We start from the raw sequence: 18,731 nt of genomic DNA, 5'->3' as shown, positions 1-18,731 counted from the left end.
GGATGAGGACTTCAGTCCTAGAGGGGTCAGAGGCCACCTGGCAGAGCTGGTGCTCAAACTCAGGTCTCTTGGACTGGTGTCTTAGGTCATTCTCACCCAGCACTGCCTTGCACCAAAGCCAAGGGTAACTCAGAGAGTCCTGATGTGATAAGGATTACGGCAAGGGGACCCCCCCCACTCACACACACACACATACTTGGGATAAACCAGGTGGGGCCCAATGGATCCCTGACCTGCACTCCACCCCCTCCAACAGTGCATCTGTGGCGCTTCTCAGGCGGCTACCCAGCCCTCATGGACTGCATGAACAAGCTCAAAAACAACAAGGTACGTCAGTATCCTACTGGTGACCCTTTCTGACTATTGGTTTCAGCCCAGCCACACTACCCATGGGGCACATGGCTGGGGTGGAAGGCTCTTCTGGCTGCTGTGCCCATACCCCCGTGCCCACAGGAGTACCTGGAATTCCGAAAGGAGCGGAGCACTATGCTGCTGTCCAGGAGAAACCAGCTGCTCCTAGAATTCAGCTTCTGGAATGAGCCACAGCCTAGAGCAGGCCCCAACATCTATGAGCTGAGGACATACAAACTCAAGGTGCTTCCCTCCCACCACAGCCCCTCTGCCTCCCACCGTCCCTGCTACGGTGCTGCTTTGCAGGTGCCTGAGGGAGGTGGGCCCTGTGTCCCAGTGCCTGGACTGCGGCTCTGGCCACCTTGTCCCCATGGGTTTAGAGCGGAAGTCTATGTTCCTGTGTGCACCTGGGTAGCAGGATGAGACAGGGCCTGTGGATGAGGGCCCTGGAGCTGGACTGACAGCACGGTTTCCATCCCTGACCTGTTGTGATGCTGGGACTCCAAGGTGGGGCTCATCCCTCTCCTCCCTCTGGTTCTCTTTCAGCCAGGAACCATGATCGAATGGGGGAACAACTGGTGAGTGGTGGCACTGGGGCTGCGGGAATGGGGAACCCTACTGTCCTGCCCCAGTGAGGCCCGTGGTGGGCCACTTGCCCAGGGCCATGTCACAGGGAACCCAGCATCCTCTGCTACTCATGGAACTGAAACAGGATCTGACCATGAGATGTAGGTCTCCTAGAGGAAGTGAGGCCTCCTTCGGTAGAAAATCAGCCAGCGGTTGCACCTCCATTGTTACCCAAGCATCTCAGAGAGCCATGGGCCCTATCTCAGGTCCTTCAGGTGGCCAAGGAATCAGCCTAGTGCCACCTTGGGAGTCCTTTTGCACTGGCCTGGCCTCTTTCCCACACTCTGCCACCTCCAGGGCTCGGGCCATCAAGTACCGACAGGAGAACCAGGAAGCAGTGGGCGGCTTCTTCTCACAGATAGGAGAGCTCTACGTTGTACACCATCTCTGGGGTAGGTCAGGGACTTTCCAGGAGCCTTCTGTTTGTTCCCTTTCCCCACTGCCACTTGTAAACAATGGGGATACACTCATTAGTGCATGCACAGAAATTACACTCTCGTAGCGGGAGAGGCTACCTCACATGTAAACTAATAAAAGGTTAATCTCAGATGTTTACAAATAGTAATACCTGTAGAAGAAAAGGCAGGTAGAGGTGATACAAAAAACAGGAGGGCTCACTTTGGCTTGGGCAGACAAAAGAGACCCCCATAAGAGGTAATATGTAAGTTCAGAGCTAAAAGATGAGGAGCCAGCTGTGAAGCTACGAAGTGCTGGGCAAAGGCCCGGCAAGTGAGAAAGGCCATTTCATTTTGTGTTTTGAGACAGGCTCTCACTATGTAGTTCAGGCTGGCCTTGAACTACTATGTAAATAAGGGCGGCCTGTAACTCCTGGCAATCCTCCTGTGTCAGCTTCCAGAGTGCTGGGATCACAGGCATGCACCACCATGCCCAGCGGCCTTTAAGGTTTTGAAGGGTGGAAAGAAGGCCAGTGTGGAGTGAGTCGAGGAGAGTGGGAGATGGGATAGGAGAAAGGGGCAGACACATATAAACCAGCCTTACAAGCCATGGGGACGAGTTGGGATTTATTTTAAACGTAATTCGAGGCTGCCACAGTGTTCTTACATGGCTCCTCTGGCTGCTGTGTGCTTTACTGAGAGTGCCTGGTAGAGGAGCAAGGATCCAGAGATGCTAACACTAGTTCAGGCAGGCAGGGATGGGGCCTGGACTCGGGTAGTGGTGGTGGAATGGAGAGGAGTCCAGAGTTACGGAGTTGAGGCCGACCAATGGGACTTGAGGAAGAATTACTGGGGAAGGGTGTTGGGTGCGAGATTCCACAGCTGCTCCGGGGCTCCTCTCCGAGCAGCTGTGTATCCTTTATCAAGACTGAGAGGTCTAGGGAAGGAGCAGGCCAGAGAGGTCAGGAGTTTCGTTTTGGCTCTGTGAAATGTGACATTTAAGATGCTGACACACTCAAATGGAGATGTCATGTGGGCACTGCACACACGCTCGAGTTGGCAGGACAGTTTGGGGCTGGAAATACAAGTTTAGGGGTTGTGAACATGTGTACTCCTCAAAACTTTGAAGGCCTTTCCCTACCACAGGGCCTTTGTTTGTGCTGTTCCCCCAACAGTTCACAGCTGGCTCATCCTCCTCATCTGAGTTCATATTTTACCCTTTCAGAGAGGCTTTGTTTTCTCTGTCACCATGTTTCTCTATCATGTCTTTTTTTTTTTTGGTCTGTTTCTTTTCTAACATTATTAAATATTATTTGTAATTATCTGAAGTTAATCTTTTCACTGACGGGATGAAATTGAAACAGAGCCCATGCCTGTGATAGCCCGAGGGAGGAAGGGATAGGAGGGCAGGGTTTGGGGCAGTGGGAAGGGATCAGATCCTCTGTGCCTGAGGAGTGGGCCTCTGCCTTCCCCACAGCCTACAAAGACCTGCAGTCCCGGGAGGAGACTCGAAACGCTGCCTGGAGGAAGAGGGGCTGGGATGAAAACGTCTACTACACAGGTGAGCACCTCCTCTTGCTCTCAGTGGGGCCTTGGGAGGTCGTCCGCTGGGAGCCCTGTCTGAGGAGATGGGAACCCTGGGTGGGGGGCACTGGAGATTGTACTCAGGGCATTTGCACTGAGCTACATCCTTAGCCCCTTTAAAATTTAAAAAAAAATTATACCCCTGGGCTAGGGACATAGCTTAGTGGCACAGCACCTACCTGGCAAGTGCCAGGTCAAGAGTCTGATTCCCAGTACTAAAAAAAAAAAAAGTACCCAGGTGTGACGATGAATGCCTGTAATCTCAGTACTCAGGAGGCTGAGGCAGGAAGATTGCTGAAAATTTGAGGCCAGCCTGAGCTACACAGCAAGATCCTGTCTCAAAGAAAAAAAAAACGGTTCTGAGACAGGGTCTTGCTGTTGCCCAGGGTGGGCTTGAGAGTGCCTGGATTACAGGCATGTGCCATGGAGCCCCGCTGGGCACTCACTTTAAGACAGTGAAGTTAGTGGTTTTCTATTCTGTTGGCTTACTCCACATGGTAGACAGCCCTAAATGAGTGTTCTGTGGGACCGTAATACAGCCAGGTGGCCCCAGTGTGGGAGCGGCAGAGTAGCGGAATGCCCACTGCCACCTTGGGGTCGGTTCTGCAGTGCTGAGACTGCCTCCTCCTCCGTAAACTGGTGTTCTTGATACTGCCTCCCTCAGGGGCATCGGGGCGAACTTATGAACTAATTTATGACAAGTGCTTTGCCCTCACTCTGGCAGAGAAGCATGCAGCAATTTTTTTTAGTCAAAATACTGGCCACTTTGCTAGAACCTGGAGTCAGTAGGCACCTATGGTGGTGAGTGGGCAGCTAAACATCTATAAATAAAAGCCTGTCCTTGCCTTTGAGCTTTTGAGGAGCTGGCACACTTCCAGCTGGTGTGAGGGAAAATGTGTCTCCTGAAGAAGGTGGTATGAGCCTTGCTGTTCATTATGTACTCAACGACAGTATCCACATCCCTTGGGCACTCACTGGAAATGCCCATCAGCTCCCCCAGCAACCTACTACATCAGGATCTACACTTTTTTGCAGGGGGATTTGAGAAAGGGTCTCGCTATGTAGTGAAGGCTGGCCTTGAACTCATTTACATAGCTCAAGCTGGCCTCAAACTTACAGCAATCTTCCTGCCTTAGCCTCCCAAGGATGGGGTTACACCTGTGTGCTGCCACAGCCAGCAAGAATCTGCATTTTAACAGGAACTGTGGGTGATCTGTATGCATATTAAGGTGTGAGCAGCAAGAGAGTCTAACTTTCTGGGTGACCTTGAGCTGACCCTCTCTGGGCTGCAACTTCTCCATCTGTAAAGTGAGACAGTTGAACTAATTCATTGTTTTTCAAACCTCAGTCACTTGAGAACTCCATACAACTTTTGTCTAAGTGCTAGGATACTATGGTACTGTGACTATAATTCTCTCCTTTTTCTCTTTTTTTTCTCTCCTGCCTCCCTCTGGTGCTGAGGATTGAACTCAGCAATTCATGGACCTTGCCCATGATAATAATTATATACCTTACCACTGAGCTACATCCCCAGCCTTGCAGTTATTTTCTTTATATCACCCTAATTTGTCCTTAACAGTATCTGAGAAATAATTTTATTTTTCCATTTTTTTGGGTACTGAAAATCAAACTCAGGACCTGGCACTTGCTAGGCAGGTGCTGTACCACTGAGCTAAATCCCTGGCCCTAATTTTTAATTTTTATTTAGTTTTTTAAGGTGTTTTTTTGTTTTGTTTTGTTTTGTTTTTTTTGTGCGGGGAATGGAACTCAGGACCTTGCGCTTGCCAGACAGGTGCTGTGCCACTGAGCTATATCCCCAGCTTGAGAAATAATTTTTTTACTTTGCCATTATTTTGTTTTGTTTTTGTGGTGCTAGGGATAGAACACAGGGCCTCACATACTAGGCAAGCACTATTCCATTGAGCTACATCCCCAGCCCTATACCATTTATTTTTCCATAGGAAAAGATGCAATTTTTTTAAAAGAGTGTTCATCTCCACCACCAAGTCCTGTCTTGTCCTGTAATTTGGATGACCTAGTACTCTCCATGGGTCCTTCTAGAAGGGCACGAGGCTTTCTTGTCTTAGCATCTGGTGCTGCTTTTTAGAAGCCTGTGTCAAAAACAAAAAAACAAAAAAACACAAAAACCACGCTGGGCATGATGGTGCACACCTGTAATCCCAGCACTTGGGAGGCCGAGATAGGAAGACTGCTGCAAGTGTTAGGCCAGCCAGTGCTACATAGTGAGTTCAAGGTCAGCCTGAATTACAGAGCAAGACCCTGTCTCAAAAAAAAAAAAAAAAAAAAAAAAGAAGCCGCCTGTGTGTGTGATGCTTGCCTCATCCCCAAGTGACAACTGTCTCTCTCTCTCTCTCTCTCTCTCCATAGTCCCCTTGGTGCGACACATGGAGTCTCGGATTATGATTCCTTTGAAGATTTCGCCTCTTCAGTGATGCTGCTGCTACCTCTACCTCTTTCCCCTTCTCTCTCAGGGCAGCCTGGGACAGAGGAGCTTCTGGTCCTGCTGTCTTGGTTTTCTCTAGGCTCTGGGAAGACTCTGACAGGTAGAGCTCAGCTCAGACAAATATGACAAGGTTCTGAGGAGTTACAGTTCTGTCCAGACACTTCTTGCCTTCCCTGCCCACCTCCTTCCCTCTGCTGGAAGTAGTTTCTAAGTTCCCTGAATGAAGAATAGCAACCTTTTAGGTCTTCTCACATTTCCCCCTTGAGATTCCTCATCTCAAGGCCCCCTGTCCCCATACATCACTGTGGAAATCCTTGGTTTACCTTAGTTGCACAAAAGATAGGATAACCAGTGGTTACAGGTGGGGTGGGAAAGGAGAAAGTCAGACCAGGGCTGGCCCTCAAGAATTCCCTGGTCTCTACTAGGTCACCCACTTGCTGGACAAGTAAGTCTGAGCCAAGTTCCACCTGCTGGGGAAAAGCATGGAACTGCCATGAACTCTCAGCTGTTGGAAGGAGATGCACAGTTCTACCCAGTGAGGCTAAAGAAAAGGATAGGAATAGGAGGATTTGGGAGCAGGAGACAGACATGGAACAGAAACCCAGAAGGCAGGACATAGAATTCACAACTTGGATTTGAACTGTAGAATTTGGAATACAGATTGGAAATAGAACAGAATGACAGAAGACCCTGGGAGTGGGGGTATCTAAGTACTAGACAACTGAAGAAAAGCTGGTTTCCCTTTACATAATGAGATTGAAACTAGAATATGTAGTTCTGGCCATTTTCCTGCCAGCTCCCTTCTTCCTGCAGGCAAAATTATAGGCCAAGGCCTGTATTTCCATCACCCTGCATTTCTTCTTCTCTGCCTGACATCCTGTCAACCCAGCCCTCAATTTGCCAGGGCCACCAGATCTGTGGAACAGGACCAGTGACTCTGGGGATCTCCTCAGTGACCTCCCCCTCCCAATACCTCATGAACCCCTACGTAGCTTGATTTTGCCTCCCTACCAGGAAAACGTGCTAGAGTTGCTGATGGAACCAATTAAATATTTACTATAAGTTGCAGTGTCATTTCTTATCTGCAGAGAACTTCAGCAGGTACCCAGGGAGGGCAGGGGCAAGGCAGAGCTGACTAGCTTCCCAGTTCCTCCTGGTTGATCTGCCCTGCTGGAAGGCATTGTGTTTCTGGGCTATTCTCAGGAAAGGAATTTTCATTGTCACTCCAGAGCATAAGGACCTATCTTCATAAACAGGGATTCAGGATAGGAGTATTTCTAGCTCCAGATAAGTGGGATTTTACACCAAAAATCCTTGGCTCTGTCTTACAGTTCATACCAGTAGTACGAAACGCTGAGGCTTTCTAATGCTGCATTTAAAGCTGGGCATGGTAGCACATGCCTATAATCCCAGCACTCTGGGAGGCTGAGGCACAAGGACTGCAAGTTCCAGCCCAGCCTGGGCAACTTAGCACTTAGAACTTGTCTCAAAGTAAAAATAAATGCCTGAGGATGTAGCTCAGTGTGAAGACCCTAGGTTCACTCTCCAATACTCAATCCTGCCTCAGCTTCCCGAGTAGCTACCATCTTTTTTTTTTTTTTCCTTGTCTTTTTGAGACAGGGTCTCACTATGCAGTTCAGGCTGACCTTGAGCTCACTTTGTAGCCCAGGCTGGTCTCCAACTCGAAACAATCCTCTTGTCTCAGCCTCCCGAGTGCTGGGATTACAGGCGTGCGCCACCACGCCCAGCGTTACCATCTTAAACATACCACAAACTCACTTATTCAGCAAATCAGCAAAGTGTCCACTAACTGCTGGGCTCAGCCAAACGCGCTGGTAAAAGTGAGTGCTTGTCCTCAAAGCCCGTTTTTAGGGCAGCCATGAAAACGTTACCCACATGGAACGCGCAGCTTGTTTCCCACATTGCCCTGCAGTTCTCGCGGGACAAAAAGCTCCCGCCTCCCTCCAGGCCTCCGAGCCTCATTTCCGGCCGGCCGCTCCTTCCTTCTGTGTCTCTGTGGTACGTGCGTCACGGTCTCTCCGCTGCCGGAAGTAGTTCCCTGGGTAGGATTAGTTCGCCGAACGGTGAGGCGAGGTGAGGAGGACTGAGGGCGGTGGGGTGCTGCGCTGTTTTCTGGTCAGGAAAATATTCGTTACACGTCTTGTGCTCTCACTTTGCAGCCTTCTGATGATAGTGGTAACAGGTCTCGTGTGTGTGTGTGTGTGTGTGTGTGTGTACTGAGTCTCGAGTCCTGGTCTCATGGGTGTGAGGTCTCGTGTGTGTGTGTGTGTGTGTGTGTGTGTGTACTGAGGCTCGAGTCCAGGTCTCGTGTGTGTGTGTGTGTGTGTGTGTGTGTGTGTGTGTATGTATATACTGAGGCTCGAGTCCAGGTCTCGTGTGTGTGTGTGTGTGTGTGTGTGTGTGTGTGTGTGTGTGTGTGTGTCGGTACTGAGGTTCTAGTCCAGGAGCCCTTTACCGCTGAGCTGTATCTGCACGCCTTTTTGGTTTTTATTTTGAGACGGAGTCTTGCAAACTTAGCTAGGCTGGCTTGGAATTTGTGGTCCTCCTGCCTCAGCCTCCTTAATAGAAGCAATTACTGGCGTGTGTCACTACACACAGTGCATTTTACGTTTTTTGTAGGCACCCTATGTTAGCAAAGTTGGGATTTCTCACGCTTAAGGCTTTCGAGTTCCACCGCTGTGGATTTTGCTTAATCAGTTTACTACTAACTTTCCAGTACTTCTCAGAAACCCTACTAAGGGCTTTAAACCAGTCGTTTACTCCTAGCTCACTTTATTTATGATTTTTTTTTTTTTTTTGAGACAGGGTCTGGCTGTGTAGAACTTGCTTATGTAGCCCAGGCTGGCCTCCGACTCACAGCAGCCCTCCTGTTTCAGCCTTCTGAGTGCTGGGATTAACAGGGGTGCACCACCACTCCTGGCTCAGCATACATTATTTAAACTAAAGTTTTCTTTGAGAGAGAGTTTTTTTTTTTTGTTTTTGTTTTTGTTTTTCTCCGGTACCGGGAACCGAACTCAAGACCTTGCGCTTCCCAGGCAGGCGCTTTTGCCGCTGAGCTAAATCCCCAGCCCCTGAGAGAAAGTCTAAAAGAAAAACTTCAAGTCTCTCTGCCATTCATGAAAAACTGCTTTCACTTCTGTGGAGGATAGTGATTAAAAATTAATATACTTGATACAATGAAAACAAATCATTGTTAACAAATGTAGGTTTCATTGTTTAAATCTGTGAAGCCGAGTTCTTTCATTACAGAGGAACCTTGGCGTTCTTAGATGTTAAAGGCAAACTGGGGAACTGAGATGTTATTGAGATAATCAGAAGTTTCAGGAAAGAATCAAAAAAGGATTGACTTTCTCCTCAGGCGTCCAGCATTATGTAAGGTCGCCACCGTGCACCATCTAAAGCCTCATCCCAGATCATGTCCATCACCTTATCCAGTGGAGTGTCACCTGTGTTCACTCTGCTGACAACCCCTGAAGTAGAGACTCACTTGGTTTGTGAGGAAAGTAGATTCAGAGAAAAGTGAAGTGACTTGTCCCAGAACTCAGAGCCATTAATCAGTAGACTGGAGATTCTGACCCCACCACTACCCACTATTGTCTCTCAGTTAGCGCTAGTGATGGATGAATTAGGTAAGGGGCACAGTGCTGCCCAGTTCAGGATGCTGTGGTGATGATCAGGAGAGGTGGCAACAGGGAGGTGACCAGGGAATTTGCTCTTCGTTTAGTACGTTGTGAAAAGTGGTAAAGATTTAAAAACAGGAATGGCATTAATTAGGTGGGTCTTCTTTTACAAAAGAGAATTTAGACAGTGTTGCTGTGAGGTAGGACTGTGTAGTCCTGGAGAGGAATGTGGAGACCTGGCCTAGGGTCTTCAGTTGGAAGAACATGGCACCGGTGATTGCTAGGTGAATATTGGATACAGGATGCATCTGTGGAGAGTGTGAGCAGAATGTGATTTGGGCCAGCAAGGGAGAGGTTGAAAGTGATTCTGAGTTCAGTGGGTGCTTGGTGAAGCCTATTTTTAAAAAGAGGTAGAGCTGGGCGTGGTGGCATGTGCCTGTAATCCCAGCACTTGGGAGACTGAGGCAGGAGGATCATTGCAGGGTCGAGACCAGCCTGGGCTACAAAGTGAGCTCAAGGCCAGCCTGAACTGCATAGCAAGACCCTGTCTCAAAAAAGACAAAAGAAAGAAAGAAAAGAAAAGAAAAGAAAAAGTAAAGTGCCGGTGACATAGCCTAAAGGTAGAGAACTTGTCTAGCATTTGCAAAGCCCTGGGTTCATTACCTAGCACTGGAGAGAAAAAAGAGATGGTGCAGACAGGTTTATTTTGGACAGAATAGAGGATGATTCCCAATTTTAAGAGGCTTAAACTAGGGCATTTAGGGCCACGCAACTATTCTTGAGTTACCACCTCTGTAAGAGGCCACAACTTCTACTTAGATTTCAGTGTTCCAAATTTTTAAAAAATAGAAAAATAAATCCCGAGTTCTCCCAGAAAATCTCTAAAGCCTCTCCTCTTAACAACTTTCTGTTGTTTCTTCCCCACCTTCAGGAACCATCATGTCATCAGAATCAAGCAAAAAACGGAAGCCCAAAGTTATCCGCAGTGATGGAGCTCCAGCTGAAGGCAAGCGGAATCGATCTGACACTGAGCAGGTGAGTCAGCCATGATTGCCATGCTGCCCGGAGATTGTAGCTCATGACCATACACCTGCCAGTGGGTTTGTAGCTGCTCAGGGTTGCATCTAACAGGCAATCTCCCAGGAACTTCCATGTGACCGGCTGACTACAATTCCTGTGATTCCACGCAACATAACTATCTACATCAGGCTTACCTGCAGTATCTCAAGAACCAACAAGCCTGTATTATACATGATTAGGACCTGCATACAGAGTGTGTTCAGTGTACTGTGTCTCCATTTTTCCTAATGGGCAGAAGGCAGAGGTTGTGTCTGAAGTACAGCGTTGGAGCATCAGAGATTTTGTGTATTGGGGGCTGCTGCTGGGAGGGTGACTTTTCTTGTTGCTGAGACAAAATACCCAACACCCAAAGTTAAAGGGGAAAGGGTTTATTTAGCTTACAGTTTGTAAAGGATTCAGTCCATAATTGGCCGGCTCCAGGACCGGGTGGGACATGGCAGAGGGGCAACAGTTCATGGTGATGGATGACAGCAAAAACATGGGGGGTGGGAGAGAGAGGAAGAAAGAGACTGACTTAATAGCCACTTTCTGTCTCTTTTATATTGTATCCAGGATATGGGAGTTAGGGCAGTCCCAATCCAATCAGGGGACTGATCTGGCAATCACCCACTTTAATCCCAGCACCCTTAATCACAGAATTGTGCTACAAATCAGTCACACTAGATTCAGCCACCTCTGAAGAAAACTGACTGCCTGAGGCTTTGGGGAGACATCTAGACACAAACCATAACAGAGGATACCAAACTATGTGCCCATGTAACTTCACTATGGCCTGAGAGCTGTCATGGTCAGCAAATTCTTCTATTCCTTTTGTTTTTTTCCCAGTTGAATATGTCAAGCTAATTCATAACTTAGCTGTTTTGATTGTTTGGCTACTTGTATTTTTGTACTTTTTATTTGTTTATTTTCTGGTTCTGGAGATTGAACCCAGGGGGGTGCTGCATCCCCAGCCCTACCTACTATTTACTTATTTATACTTTGTTTGAGATAGGGTCTCATTATGTACTTCAGACTGGCCTTGAACCCGCTATGTAGCCTAGGCTGGCCTTGAAGTCATAGTGATCCTCCTGCCTCGGCCTTCCAAGTACTGGGATTACAGGCACATGCCATCATGCTCAGTTTATACTTATTTCTGCAATCCTGGGGATTGAATCCAGGGCACTGTGCATGTTAGGCAAGCACTCTACTGCTGAACCACATCCCTAGCCTTTTATTTTTTATTTTAAAACAGGGTCTAAGCTGCCCAGTCTGGCCTTCAACTTGTGACCCTCCTGCCTCAGCTTCCTGAGTAGCTGGGATTATTGGTATGCATCATCACACCCCCCTTGTTTGGTTTCTTAAAGGTAGAATACGGAAACATACCAGCTTCAATTTGAATTAAAGAATAATGGGCTAGGGACATTGTAGTGGTTGAGTGCAGGGTTAGCATGTGAGAGGCCATGGGCTCAAGCCCAGCATTAAAAACAAAACACAGTGCAAAAACAATGCTCTTAGCACTTGAATTTTTAACTTGTGGACAAAGGATAATGTATAAGCAAGTACAAAATGTAAAACTTGCCTTGCAACCCAGAACTCATCATTATCAGTTTTGATACATATAAGAACTATTACATAAAGAGGGAAGAAAAAAAAATGAAAAAAAAAAAAAACTACCTTATATTGAGGAAATAAAGATTAATGAAGAGCCTTACCCATTTTGAGCATTGGTTATGGCACTCTTAAGTCCTGTGTTTTCTTTACTGCGAAGACTGAAAGGCCAGTTAAGATACTTTAATTTCTGCTAAAGCTAGAGTTAACCATCTAAACACCCACATAGGTGGGTGGCTTCCCCTAAGTTCTGGCTTACCTACTGTGTGCTGTCGTGTAGCCATTTTGATGGAAATCTGTATTTATTTGGGTGAGAAGTTGTACTGAACAGCATAGATAATGTAATCCCATGTAGTTTAAAAATAAAATGCATATTCATCCACAGTATTCACAACAGAGTTGTGGAATTACAGGCAGTTTTTCATTTTGCTATTTCTGTGTTCTAAATCTTTCACATCAACCATGCGTTATTTTTGTAATCAGAAAGAGAAGAAGAGGTTTCTAATTTGGAAATAAGCAAAACACTTGATTTGAGGATCAGTTCCTTTAGCCACTTGATTTGTCCTTATATAATGAGAAGTCTCATCCAAGAGTTACTAGCCCCAAAGGGGATCTTCAACCCTAACCCAGGACCTCTTGCCTTGGCTCCACAGGAAGGTAAATACTACAGCGAGGAGGCTGAGGTGGACCTGCGAGACCCTGGCAGAGACTATGAACTGTACAAATACACATGCCAGGAGCTACAGAGGCTAATGGCCGAGATCCAGGACCTGAAGAGCAGAGGTGGCAAGGATGTGGTAAGGAGTGAGGCCGGACAGCTCTGGACCTGGGGACTCTGCACAGGCAGGGCTCCATTTGTACCCGCCAGGCCCCTTCCTAATCTTGGTTGTCTGTCCCTGCCATGATCAGGTGTTTGGAGCCTGGAGTCCTGCCTATTAATTGATTAGAACTTGTCACCAGCCCATCACCCATTATAGTAGTGAAAGTACAGGTTATTCACTTTTTCTGTAACTGTAATTTGATCATTCTTTGAGTTACCATTAAGTGCCAGGCATTTCTCCAGGTGCTGAGGAATAATGTAAATTCTCTTGGTGTTAGAAATGTGGGTATGTGGAAGTAAGTCATTGTGGTGGTTTAAGTAATGGTCAGCTTGTAACACCCAGCTGAACTGAATCAGCGTGGTGCTGGGTGTGGAAGGCCTACCTGAGGATTGTTGCCAACAGCATAAAAAGAGAACTGGAAGGGAAGATGGTGTGCTGTTGATTTTCCTAGAGAAGCTTGTCTAGCTGGCTTTCCTCTTTTTTTGGGGGGGGGGGTTTGGGTTTTTCTCCGGTACCGGGAACCGAACTCACAACCTTGTGCTTGCCAGGCAGGTGCTTTTGCCGCTGAGCTAAATCCCCAGACCCCAAGCTGGCTTTCCTGATATGAATTCTGCTGTTATCATCGGAGGAGCTTAGGTCCTTGCTGTTGTTAAAGATGGGCTCTAGGTCTTCAGCTGGACTGGTGCAGGACATTGCCCTCAGCTGGATTCTTTGGGTATCTAGTGTGTATACTGCACTCTTTTGTATTTGACTCTTCGGATGAGTATTATAAAATAATCCTATAAATTAGGTGTCCTATACTAAATTGTTTCTCCTCCAAACCGTGACTACAGCAGTCATGAAGACCAAAGATGAAATTGTCATTCATGTTAAATGGATGAGGCAGGCTTTAGGGACAGAAAAATGAAGCAGTGGGCTGTATCTAAAAACTAGATGGAAGTCGGGTGTGTTGGCACACGGCTATAATCCCAGCACTCAGGGAGGTTGAAGCAGGAGGATCACTGTGAGTTCAAGGCCAGCCTGGGTTACAAAGTGAGTTCAAAGCCAGCCTGAACTGCATAGTGAGATTCTGTCTCAAAAAGACCCAAAATATAAATGAATGAATAAATAAATAAATAAATAAAAGCTAGATGGATGAAGTTTTTTATTAATTCTGTATTTTTGCCAGTAATCTTTTTTGTGCTTATGCTAGTCAATATCATTGATTATTACAGTGTATCTTTTATTATAGCCAAATTTTGTAATTTTTTGTCATTTAAATTATTTCATAATGCTATGTATCTGTTTGGGGTATTTTGTTTGTGTTCGTTTGTTTGAGACAGGGACTCCCTGTGTAGTTCATTCAGGCTGGCCGTGAACTGACTGTGTAGCCCAGGCTATCCTCTCACAGCCTCCTGAGTGCTGAGGCACTACCAGACCCAGTTTGTAATGCAACTTATAGAGGCCAGATTTGATGGCTTGATGTTGCCATTGTGAGGGTCTCCGTGCAGGATATGTAGGGACAGATATTAATCGTGTGTTGTCTGTACTTGCTGCATTTTCTATTTCTATCACTCCAGCCCAAGCAGAATTGTTTTTTTTGCCTTAAGCATTTCCTTTATGCATCCATCCACCCTTCTGTTTCTCTCCTGACTTTCCCCATGGCTCAGAGCTTCTTTGAATGTCTGTTTTTGGTCCTGGAGAAGGTGGGTCAGCAGCAAGGGACTGAAGGAAGCTGAGCCAGCACCTGTTGTGAATCACCTTTACCATGTTCTCTGCCTGCAGGCAATTGAAATTGAAGAACGGAGGATCCAGAGCTGTGTGCATTTCATGACTCTAAAGAAACTTAACCGATTAGCCCACATCAGGTTGAAGAAAGGAAGAGATCAGACCCATGAGGTCTGAGTTGAGAGGTTTAATTAACCCCTGTGTCCTCTTCGCCCATGCCCTGATTTTACTGATGCTCTGTCCATCTGTGACTTGACCCTGCTCACTTGACCTTGTCTTCCTTTCAGGCCAAGCAAAAAGTAGATGCCTATCATCTGCAGCTACAGAACTTGCTGTATGAGGTGATGCACCTGCAGAAGGAGATCACCAAATGTCTGGAGTTTAAGTGAGTTTCGGAGGACAGGGCTTTGGCACACTGGTTTGTGGCAGTTGCCTTTTCCTACATATCTCAGTGTGAGTCATTCTCTAAAAAGAAATCTAGTGAGCTTGGAGGACTGCAGGATCTGAGAGAACGGTGAATAGATCACTTTGAGCGAGAAAAATCTCAAGCCGTAGTTTTTGGCTGCACAGAGAACCAGAGGCCTCTCTGACTGTTTTGAGTTTTGAGCTCTGAATTTGGTTAAGAAGTGGTTTTCTGTCCCCAGCAGCAGCCTTTCCATTACCAATTTGATTCCTGGGCGTATTGTATAGCAGCGGCTCAGTTCCAGTCACATCCTTTCAACCTTTTGGTTTAGTTTTCCTCTGTAAAACTCTAGTACTGTAGATCATTTTTACAAATGGATCTTAGTCTTTGGAACTAGAACTTCTTGCTCCTTAGCTGCCTTCAGGTGAACGAACTGTAGTTCATTAGTATTCTTTTTTTTTGTTGTTGTTTTTTTGTTTTTGTTTTTCTCCGGTACCAGGAACCGAACTCACGACCTTGCGCTTGCCAGGCAAGCGCTTTTGCCGCTGAGCTAAATCCCCAGCCCCTTCATTAGTATTCTTAAAAGGAGAGGCTTCTTGAAAAAACCAATCCTAGAGACGAGAGATGGAAAGAGTAAACCGAAGAGAAGAGCAAGAGTTCTTGCTTGGTCAGACCATTTGTAAAGTGAAAGAAGAGAGGCTTTGTTTGTAACAAACTTGGCTGAACAGGGCTATGTTAGACAGCAGGTCCAGGATATTTTTAGTAATTATGTTGCTGATTTTTGAGCAGCATCTTTATCTGCTCCACAAATTTGTCACATGTAAATATTTAAATACTAGTAGGGGTGAAACTTACATTATGTTTCTACCTGAATTAATAGTACTGAACTACTGTATTGTCAGTTTCTTGGTTTTAACAACATACTACGTTTAGATGTTATCATTGGGGAACCTGAGGAAGGAGTACATGGAGGATAGAAACTCTCAGTACTATTTTTAAAAAATTTATTAATCTTACGTAATATTTGTACATGTTTATGAGATACAGTGTGATATTTTAATTCATGTATATACTGGGTAGTAATCAAGGGGGTAATTAGCATATCCATCACCTTAAACTTTCATCATTTCTCTATGGTAAGTCCATTAAAATTCCTCTTTTCTAACTTTTTTGAGATATACAATGCATTATCTTTAATTGTATTCACTCCACTGTGCCGTAGAATGCCAGAACATATACTTCCTGTCAAAGAAGGAATTCTTTGTATTCTGTATTCTTCCTGTCAGTAATATTATACCTGTTAATCAGTCTCTCCCTCTCTCCAACTTAGTACTATTTTTGAAAGTTCTTATGAGACTTTGGTGATAGTAAAATTAAAAAGGCATAAAGAGTGCCATGCCCCTTAGGTGGAAACTGACAAACCCAGGATACTGTGGGTTTGTGGGTGGAAGAACCATGGGCATTGGAATCACACAGCTTAGGTTCACATCCCACTTCTGCCACTTAAGCTATGTGACCGTAGCAAGTTGCTTATCAGTGGAAGCTACCTTCTCATTTGAAAAATGGAGATAAAAATCCCTACCTCCTAGAATTGTTAATAAGAATTCAATGAAGTTGGCCGGGCATGGTGGCACATGCCTATAATCCCAGCACTCAGGAAGCAGGAGGATCACTGTGAGTTCGAGGCCAGCCTGGGCTACATAGTCAGTTTAAGGCCAGCCTCAACTGCACAGGGAGACCTTGTCTCAAAAAAAAAAAAAAACTAATTGAAGTAAGGCAGCATAGAGTAGATGCTTATTAGTACATAGTAGCTCCTGACTATGACTTGAACACTCAGCTATGTTAACACAAGAAAGAGTGTTACATTTCTTCTATGTGTGTCTCACTATACATGTAACAATTAAAGCCTCTGGATTTTTTTTCACATCTAGGTCTACCAAGCTAGATCTCTTCCCTCATTCTTGTGCTTCTGCAGTTAATGTTTTGAACTGAGGTTTATTCTTGTTAAATGACATGTCTGGGATGCAGCCTCACAATCCAGACCTAGGCCACCATAATTTTATGTGAGTCTTTAGGTTATTAGCTCTCCTTAGCTGGGAGACATTTGTATATATGATACAAATCAATATTTGGATGTGGATTTTAGGTCTTTTGTTAATTCATGGATAAAAAGATTAGACAGAATGGATGAGAATCTGTTGTCACGTCACCGGTGACCTCTCATCACACTGAAACATCTGCTAGTGAGCATCTGAGGAGATTAGATTCCAGGATCTTGAATAGTTATGGGCGAGGGCTGAGTGGGCCTAGGTGGGAGAACTTCATACCCACCTAAAGGTTCCTGCGAGTGACAGCTTGATATCTAGTTATTGCCTGTAGGTCAAAGCATGAAGAAATTGACCTGGTCAGTTTAGAGGAGTTTTACAAGGAGGCTCCACCAGACATCAGCAAGGCTGAAGTCACAATGGGAGACCCTCATCAGCAGACCCTGGCACGTCTGGACTGGGAGCTGGAGCAGCGGAAAAGGTATTCTTCCTTCCCGAACTTGTTTGGTTTTTTTTTTTTTTTTTTTTTTTTGGTTTTTCTCCGGTACCGGGAACCGAACTCACGACCTTGCACTTGCCAGGCAGGCGCTTTTGCCGCTGAGCTAAATCCCCAGCCCTCTTCCCGAACTTGTTAACCGCAGAGCAGTGGTGTTCTGTGATGAGCTGGGACCAAATAGCAAAGTACTATGGAACCAGCAGAAGAGTCTGAAGACAAAATCCCACTTTATGATTAATTCACAATGAATAGTTTGAACATTACCAGCCTCATCCTGGGTGGGGTTGTAATTGCTTAACGCTATTAACAAAGTTGGAGTAATTTTTTTTTCCTTTAAAATTTCAGTGTGCTGCTTACCATGTGTAAAACTGTAGGTTCATTCTCTAGCAAAAGGAAGAAAGGGATGAGGGAGGGAAGAAGGAAAGGGGGAGGGGCAGGCTTTAGTTTCCTTCTTTGGGGATAAGATCTAGTGTTTTTACAACTATTAAAGTGATAGTGCCTGTAACCTCCCCAGAGGGCCTCACGTGTAGTGAGTGCTGGCAGACATTAGCAGTTAATCAGCTACCATTATAGGTGGAGTCTGTGTACAGGTATGCTGAGGTGTCCTTGCAAGCATGGCATGACAGTGCTCTGTCCTCTCCCTCAGACTGGCAGAGAAGTACCGAGAGTGCCTATCCAACAAGGAGAAGATCCTCAAAGAGATTGAGGTGAAGAAGGAGTACCTGAGTAGCCTTCAGCCTCGGCTCAATAGCATCATGCAGGTGAGGCCTGCCAGGCTTTTGCTTTGCCTTCACCACTGACCAGAAGTAGCTAGAAGCCACTGCCTTTGGCCTTTGCCAGGTCTTGTACTTTACTTTTACTTATTTATTTATTTTGTCTTTTTGAGACAGGGTCTCCCTATGCAGTTCAGGCTGGCCTTGAGCTCACTTTGTAGCCCAGGCTGGTCTCAAACTCGCAGTGATCTTCCTGCCTCAGCCTCCTGAGTGCTGGGATTACAGGCGTGTGCCACCACACCAGGCTTCAGTTCTTGTACTTTAATCAGGGTGCATTATGAGGTTGGTTTTGTCTGCTGTGCTGCACAATTAATATGACAAGCTTAGGTCCTGGGGTAAAGTATTGGCCAGATGGGCTCAGGAACATATACACACATGTACCCGGACATTTTCTTTTTATCCAGAGCTGCCTCTGGGTAACATACTTTTTCAGACTGTGTCTTGGTTACTTTTCTCTTGTTGCTGACACAAAATACCTGAAGCCCAGAATTAAGGAAGGAAAGGTTTATTTAACTCACAGTTGGTAGAGGTTTCAGTCCATACTCAGCTTGCTCCAAGACAGAGTGGCACATGGCAGAGGGCAACAGTTCATGCCAGTGGAAAATAGCAAAAGCAGCAAGAACAAAAAGGAAGGAGCAGCAGGGAGAGCAAGCCTCTTTCCCTCCCTTATATTGTATGCAAACTACCTGCCCCTGGGTGGGTACAGCACTCACATCTGTAATCCCAGCATTGGACCATGGATCAATCATAAACTCTA

General features: G+C 46.0%; 2 protein-coding genes across 4 annotated transcripts in view; both read left to right on the top strand.

Moving 5' to 3' along the window:
- Nucleotides 1-6,483, top strand: part of Nipsnap1 (nipsnap homolog 1 (C. elegans)) — an 18,846-nt gene extending 12,363 nt beyond the window's left edge. For both annotated transcript variants that reach the window (XM_013520427.1, XM_005396213.2), the window contains 6 exons: nucleotides 257-327; nucleotides 454-594; nucleotides 898-929; nucleotides 1,276-1,370; nucleotides 2,851-2,934; nucleotides 5,346-6,483. In XM_013520427.1, coding sequence (XP_013375881.1) covers nucleotides 257-327; nucleotides 454-594; nucleotides 898-929; nucleotides 1,276-1,370; nucleotides 2,851-2,934; nucleotides 5,346-5,410 — 488 coding nt within the window. In that variant the 3' untranslated portion in view covers nucleotides 5,411-6,483. The remainder of the gene's footprint in view (nucleotides 1-256; nucleotides 328-453; nucleotides 595-897; nucleotides 930-1,275; nucleotides 1,371-2,850; nucleotides 2,935-5,345) is intronic.
- A 927-nt stretch (nucleotides 6,484-7,410) lies between these two features.
- Nucleotides 7,411-18,731, top strand: part of Thoc5 (THO complex 5) — a 33,585-nt gene continuing 22,264 nt past the window's right edge. For both annotated transcript variants that reach the window (XM_013520426.1, XM_005396212.1), the window contains exons 1-7: nucleotides 7,411-7,515; nucleotides 9,994-10,097; nucleotides 12,383-12,526; nucleotides 14,315-14,428; nucleotides 14,545-14,642; nucleotides 17,040-17,186; nucleotides 17,848-17,962. In XM_013520426.1, the coding sequence (XP_013375880.1) occupies nucleotides 10,002-10,097; nucleotides 12,383-12,526; nucleotides 14,315-14,428; nucleotides 14,545-14,642; nucleotides 17,040-17,186; nucleotides 17,848-17,962 (714 nt within the window). In that variant the 5' untranslated portion in view covers nucleotides 7,411-7,515; nucleotides 9,994-10,001. The remainder of the gene's footprint in view (nucleotides 7,516-9,993; nucleotides 10,098-12,382; nucleotides 12,527-14,314; nucleotides 14,429-14,544; nucleotides 14,643-17,039; nucleotides 17,187-17,847; nucleotides 17,963-18,731) is intronic.

This window comes from Chinchilla lanigera, unplaced genomic scaffold (genome assembly GCF_000276665.1).
Source record: "Chinchilla lanigera isolate Chin_1 unplaced genomic scaffold, ChiLan1.0 scaffold00054, whole genome shotgun sequence".
NCBI lineage: Eukaryota > Metazoa > Chordata > Mammalia > Rodentia > Chinchillidae > Chinchilla > Chinchilla lanigera.
Note: the sequence above shows the minus strand (reverse complement) of the source record. Positions and strands in the feature narration are given on the sequence as shown.